At 33.5% G+C, this 7,525-nt stretch overlaps 1 protein-coding gene across 2 annotated transcripts; it reads right to left on the bottom strand.

Annotated features, from left to right (window-relative positions):
• Positions 1-213: 213 nt before the first annotated feature.
• On the bottom strand, positions 214-4,179 carry LOC107613018 (protein FAR1-RELATED SEQUENCE 4). Of its 2 annotated transcripts, none has more exons than XM_016314837.3 (4): positions 4,053-4,179; positions 1,754-3,942; positions 1,616-1,663; positions 214-588 (listed from the first exon to the last, which is right to left on the bottom strand). In XM_016314837.3, the coding sequence occupies exons 2-4, from the start codon at positions 3,806-3,808 to the stop codon at positions 442-444; spliced, it is 2,250 nt and encodes a 749-aa protein (XP_016170323.1). In that variant the 5' UTR covers positions 3,809-3,942; positions 4,053-4,179; the 3' UTR covers positions 214-441. The 2 variants fall into 2 exon arrangements, with proteins under 2 accessions (XP_016170323.1, XP_016170322.1); XM_016314836.3 differs by having other exon boundaries at positions 1,754-3,922; positions 4,053-4,176.
• Positions 4,180-7,525: the final 3,346 nt, after the last annotated feature.

Raw genomic sequence — 7,525 nt, 5'->3', positions numbered from 1 at the left:
TAAAATACCAAATCAAAGTAGATACTATCTTCCCCATCTTTAATCCCACGTCAACCTCGAATCGTTAAGAGGCCCACACAAGTTGATACATATTAATCAGGCTACTCCCCGAACATGCCTATGGAAGGTAGGGGAAAGTAAGGACCAGATGAGCAGCTTCTAATGAATTGGGTAATAATAAGTGGGCTTTTTGTAAAAAGATGATGCGAAATATACGAGATCACAAACTTAGATTGATAATGGTGACCTTTGTAACACGATCAAATTCACAAAAGTCAAAATACAAGCACCTACAATATATTACACAAACCCAATTAAACATGAAAAAACAACACTAGCAAAAGAATCGGTGTCTCGTCGTAAGGGCACCAAGTTAGCACAACTATCCAATTCAATTGCCGCCTAGCCTCTACACATTACATATGTACAGTTTAATTATTATTATACATTGTCTTTGGTATGATGAGTTTCATGCAAATGAGCATGAAACTGTGCCGGTGAAACGTTGTGATTGTGGAACAGGGCTGGAATCATACTGTGAAACTGCATGGGGATGGCAGTATGTGGAGGAGTCAAATCAGTTGGATCCTGTCGCAAGAATATGCAGACGTTAAAAATTTGAAACCTTAACACACTCATGCTTTCACTAATATATCATGAAAATTCATATAACAAAATCATCAAGAGTACCAATTTAAAACGTTTTCCGGAGCACAAGAATTGGCACATATAAAAGGCAAGGGCAGATAGTCAGATACATGATTGCATACATCAACCGGGTCCATTTATATAATATGCAAAATATGCAGATTTTATAACCCAGGAATAATCCAATATCTAATGGAACAAAAAAAAAAAGAAAGAAAAAACTAACTAAACTAAACCTGAGAAAAGAATCAGCCTCCTCTTCTAATTTTCCCTTCTCAAAACAAAGTCAAAATGGGTATTTCAGGTCTGCCAGTGACTTATCTTATGGTGAGGAGTGAGGAAGAAAGTTAGGTATTATGATTCGCCAATGAAAAATAACATACAAGCATTAAACAAGTACTCAATGGCTCAATGCCTCAATCCAACCATATTTTACTACTAAACAAATTTTCACCAACAAATGATGCAATGTGTAGTCAAGACCTCTAAAAGCCAGTGCAACAAATTTAGGCCTGCCACTACTATGTCCCCTAGGGAGCTCTTGTGTAAATCTAGCTTAAATACAGAACACTTTGGCTGGAATACACCTGCATGCATGATGCATCTTTAAGGAGTTACACATGCCCCTTAATTTGCTTTTGAATAACCAGGAGTATTTTGTTCTGTTGCTCAGCTCATGGACACTTCAAGGTGGCATTCTCTTGCCTTATGGGATTTGCTACCCTATCACATTAGTTGAATTCTCATTCACCTATTTTTATTTTGTGTGACTTTCATTTTTTTTTTTTTAAGTTATTGAGGATATCTAATCCTGGACAGTGCATTTAATTACATAGAAAAGTATACCTAGTGATTCAATCATAGAAAACAAGTTCTTTTATAGGAAATTTGATGAATTAGCAGTATTTATTCACAATAGTCAAATCTAGACTCTGATGGCAAAAGCAAAAGTTAGAACATAGCATACCACTTGTTGAAAACCATCTTTCACACATGCTGCTTCAAGCTGGGAAACCTACAACACAGAGAAAGAAAACTCAAAACCAATTACTTTAAAAAAAAAAAAATACAACAAGGTCAATCATCAATCAGCAAATTTGCTGACCTTCTCTTTATTTTGTTCACCATTTTCTGTGCTTCCAAGATTCCTACAAGCTACAAGAGTCCTCGCAACCTTATTACTTGTATTAATTTTTGGAACAGGGGTTATATTATTAGATGAAATAATAGATTGATACTCTTCATCATTACAAACAACATGGGTAGCTGAGGCATCAGCTCTTGTATCATTCTCAACAGGGTTGCTCAAATTTGCACATTGCTTTAAAGCTTCGCTTATTGCACCTAAAGCGAGATAGTAGCTTTCCTGTGATAAAGAACCTTCTTCACCCAATATTATGGCCCGTCGACATAAATCATTGAATCGCCGGACCTTGAATTGAACCTCTTCCAGCTTTTCACCAATAGGATGCCTGCTCAAAGCAGCATTGGTCCATCTCTGCAATATATACTTTGATGGGATGCTGAAAACCCCAGACATTTGTAGAACAACAATAGCATGTCTACAAAGATAGCCTTTATATTCAAATGAGCGACATGAACAACATATATCTGAGTTAGACGTGTTCCATTCTACCATATAGTTTTCATTGTTTTCAAAGTCTTTCACAGAATAAGTTTCAGTCACTCCAGTGTTCTCTCTCTTGAGATGGCAAGCAGCTGCACCCAAAACCTCAACCTGAAACCTTTTGTAAATTTCATGTGTGTAAACTAATAACATTTGTTTTTCAAAAGGGGAAGGAGACCTCAATTCAGGTGTTTCATGCCATGCATCAAAATTTGCCTTTGCTTCCTCTTCATGCCTGTCTCCAAGAATAACTCTGTACTGTTCTACAAATTCTCTCAATGAAGTATCAACTTGGACATAATTGTCAAAAAAAGCATTTAAACTCTCTGAGCGAGAACTAGTAGAAAAGCCACCAAAAGAAATATCTCTCATGAAAGTAGGCACCCAATATGCACGATCATCATACAGGGATTGGACCCACGTAACGTCTCTAAGGTTAAACCTGTCGACTAACTTCCACCATCTCGTTTCAAATTGATCTTCTGTCCATGATTTATATATACATTTGTTGAACTTCTCCATAAAGCTATCATGCCACGTGCCTAAACAATCAAGCTGCTTTGGTATCTTTTCCAAAATCTGCCACAAACAATAATAGTGCCGTGTTCCTGGAAGAACAGCAGCAACAGCTGCTTTAATAGCATCATTTTGGTCGGTAAGAATAACTTGTGGTGCTCGTTCCTCCATTGCTATAAACCATGTTTGCAGCAACCAAGCAAAAGTATATACAGTCTCATCGGCAATCAATGCACAGCCAAGCAATGTTGGCTGAATATGATGGTTTACTCCAATGAAAAGTACCAATGGTATTTTATACTTGCTTGTAAAATACGTTGTGTCAAAGGAAACAACATCAGAAAAGTAAGCATAATCTTCTAAGCCTTTAGCATCAACCCAGAACACATTTCTCAGTCGATGCTCTTCATTCAAATCAACTGCATAGAAGAACTTTGGATTCTCTTCCTGCATTTGCATGAAGAGTTCAAGAAGCAACTGTGCATGCCCTGGTTCTAAAATCAGACTCCGTCCACGATCATGTTGATTTTTCATGAAATTCTCTAAACAATCAACATTTTGATACGCGCTAAACAATTTAGAAACTGTAGTTGAGTTCTTCCTCCGTCGCATCCGAACATCATTACTCAGTGGATCAGAACTCCTATGACTCCGAAAAAAATGAGCTTGGGCAGGCAAAAGCTCATGATTATGATCCTTCTCAAATCTATAGACATACCACTTACCATCCTGTCTTCTCTTCACATGCATGCTTGCTTTACAACCAATTTTCGGAGAAGGCCGCGGATTAATGGCATCATCGGATTGCTGCTTATTACCATACCTTATACACGAAAATTTAGCATCAATGAATTCCTTGGATGCCCTAGACCTACGACTGCTCAACTTGGCAGTACCAAACCCAGCAGACTTAGCATATTCTTTGTAAAATGCATATGCAGCCTCATGAGATTCAAACTCCATATCATTCCGAGGCTCCAAAATTGCGGTACCCATGAAAACTGAAGTATCCGTCATTATTCGTGGTTAGCAATTTAGCATTCAGATCCACTTCAATTCACAATCAATTGTTTCACACTTTCCCCAAAACGCAACTCACATTGCATTCATGATTCATGAAAAAGTGGCCTTCTGCGTTCCAAATTAGTATGCTGAATTAACACGGATTCAGTTAAAAAGTACAATCGAGAGCTCTGAAACCTACCAATCAAGAAAAAAAGGAATAAAAAGTAAAAGTTAGAGGAAGCAGGGGTGAGCTTACTGGTGATTGAAACTGTGTTATTGGGCATGGCCGAACGCTCGCTCGCGATCAAAACTCGAATCAGCTACCACCACTTTATTCACCAACAAACAAGGCATACTTTTAATTTCGATTAGCAAAATCTATTAAGCTAACCATGGATGAGTTTTTTTCTTTCTTTTTTTTTTTTTGGTTCGGGAACGATGGATGAGTGTTTTTTTTTTTTTGGTCGTGAGAACGATGGATGAGTTTAAAAGAAGAAAAATCTGTACAATTATAATGGGCTTGGGCCTTGAGAGGATGAAGTCCATTTTTATTGAAATAAAAATCCTTTTGGTCCTGTTGCCCCATCATATACAAAACGAAAAGCCCTTTTCATTTAGGCGTTATCTTTCGTTTTGGGCCTTCAGGCCCCCTACTAGCACCAAACAAGTTGAAAAAAAAAAAACAAAAGAACTTCAAGACTTAGCTGAATAGTAAATACTAAATACATAAATCAAGCAACTTGGACTGGTTGAATAACTAACTCACTCGTTCACTTAAATAAGTATCGAAAATTTGAATCGTGTCTTGTGTATACAGCAACCCACTAGCTAGCGACAAACCCCTTAAATAGAGCTCAGATATGTGACAAATTAGTCTTTAGCCTGTTGTATTGGGAGATACCGTAGACAACCAAAAAAATATATAAATAAAAAAAAAGAAAATTTAATAACTATTAAATTTATAATTTTCATACTACTTTAATTTAAAAGTAATTACACTCATATTTTTTCAGTTTAAAAATGTGATCCCTGTGAAGCAGTCATACATGTACGTATATATGTATAGCTACCTTACATTCCCAGTTTAGAATAATGATTTAATAATTAAGAGAGAAAAGAAAAAAAGAGTTTTCTGTTTAAAGAGAAAATAATATTAAAATTATGGTGGGGGTGTGGTGGCTGAAGCATCTCGACTCTAGTACTCTACCACTGAGTTGAGTTTTGTCCATAAAGAAATTATTGAATTTAATTGAATATGAAAAGGTAACCCACCATTTGTCAATTGATATATATATCCGCGTCATCTCTCCAACAAAGTAGGAACCTTTTCTATATACATGTAACATGTGTTATGTGTAATGCATGCTTTCAAAGATTCCCATTCCAAGTACACACTAATATAAATACATGAGAAATGCTATTTGTACGTTAAAATTAGTCACTAAAATTAGTTACTAATGTATTTGTGTATAAATACATGTGTGGTTTAATTTATTTTCAATATATATTTATATTTTAATATGTATTTTATACTGATGGTTGACTTTAATGGCTGATTTTGATATACACGTAACATAACTCTAAATACATCCACACTTACACCACAATTTCTTTCTTTTTAGCTTTAATTCACTACTTTTTCTTTTTAATTCGCGGTAATAACACTTGTCCAGCTTAATTACTATTATGAAGCTAAGGTTGACTTTGATTAATATTGCCACAAAATGTACAGAGAAAGGGATGTGTATACTCTCTATCGCATTCACATTTCACACCAAGAAATATAAAATTATATAGTAAGCTTTGATTTGCGGGTAAGTGACATATAATATATGATATATAACAAAAGTGGATAAGATGTATTGAAATCAACTACTATATATACTGATGGAACCACCAAAATTGAAGCTAAATCAATTATCAAAGCAATCGTGCCGTAATTGGCAACACAGAAAGCACAACAAAACTACCTCTCATTCTCCTAATACGCCTCACAAAAGCTTCGAAACAAAGGTAAAACTTGGAATAAGAAAAGCTTTTTTTTTTTTGTTTAAATGAGTATTTATAAATACAATAAACAAATAAATAAATAAACCCTCTATATATGATCCAACATTAACTACTGATAACACCTCTAGTGATAACTAGGTTTGGGTTCGTAAATGCAAACGTTGACAGCATTTGCCATGGGGTCAAGAAATTAATGTCACAAGAGTTATATACTTATATTAGGGGAGAAAGTATTAAAAATAATAATAATGAAAAGAAACGGCCAAAAGCAAGTTAATTTAAGCCAAATAATTCAACTGCCCAGAAATTAGGTATTCTCTTTGCCGACCATATGACTTTTCTGCCCTCAAATTTTCATTTCTTACATTTTTAAATTAATATTACAATATATTTTTTTTTTAATTTAGTAAATATAAGTATCCAAAAACAAAAAAGAATGCTTATAGAAACATAAACAGAAAGTTCAAATAAAAAAAATCAAAACTATTATATATATACTAAAAATTAATTATTAAATTAATTATTATATATTTTTATATGTATGAATATATATTATTTTTGTGTGGATGAACTTCTGAAATATAGTTCGTCTCTTCTTGTGCTGTTGTAATACGTATTTTTTTTAATGGAACGAGAATAACTCGAACATCAAAAAACACAGTGGGTAGGTACCTGCAAAATACACTTTAACGCGTCAGTAAATATTTAAGAGATATAAGAATTTTATGATTATAAAAGGTTAAACATGAAATAGAACTTATCATGGTCTCCTTTAAGATATAGAAATATGTGCTTTTATAGGCATATAGTTGATTAATAGAGCTGATGCTATGACCGTTAGTCATCATTAAGTTAGAATAATGGTTATTAAGATAGTCTGTTACAAACTTAGAATGAAGGTAAATAAAGTTGAGTTATGACTCATAATGCACAATAAAGATCGAGCTATAAGGTGACAAATCGAAGCCCCCAAGTTTTGTCTGGCGATGATATGCTCCAAACTAGGCTTAAAAATAAAATGAGTTATAACTTGATTAAAAGATAAGTGAATAATGATATAGTGAGCCCCCAAGTTTAGTCGAGTTATTATATCGGCACTTATTCAAAAAATAATTGAGTGGTAAGAGTCATTCAAGCAAGATAGTTATGTGGGGGATATTTTTCTACTTGAGAACAATTTTTCATGACATGCATATACCATTTGATTATATGTGAATTAGAAAGTTCAGAAATATATATCAGTTGATGAAATCGATTGTATGATACGAAGATATAATGATTAATTGTTTAAAAAAAAAATTTGACCCCCAATAATTCATTGATAAATTTTTTGCTCAAAGCAATTAATGGTTGAATATGTGCTTTATAATAAGATTTGTATGTCATGAATAATATAAATTTATATACTAAATGTGTATGAAGTTGCAGCACATATATTGAATAATATATAATGTAAAACTAAAAGAATTTAAAATAGAAAAATATATTTTAAAATTGATAATTTAGAAAAGGAGTAATTGTAGAAAAATATATCTTAAAGTGAATAAATATATAATTTGGTGATAAGAGTTATTCGATTAAGATAAATACGTTAGTGATACTTTTTCGTTTGTGAACAATTTTTTATGGCATGCATATAGCATTTGATTGTATCTGCTGACGGAATCGATTGTATAATTTGAGAATATAATGATCAAATGTCTTGGAAATTTTTTCGAT

This window comes from Arachis ipaensis, chromosome B8 (genome assembly GCF_059453495.1).
Source record: "Arachis ipaensis isolate K30076 ecotype BB chromosome B8, ASM5945349v1, whole genome shotgun sequence".
NCBI lineage: Eukaryota > Viridiplantae > Streptophyta > Magnoliopsida > Fabales > Fabaceae > Arachis > Arachis ipaensis.
Note: the sequence above shows the minus strand (reverse complement) of the source record. Positions and strands in the feature narration are given on the sequence as shown.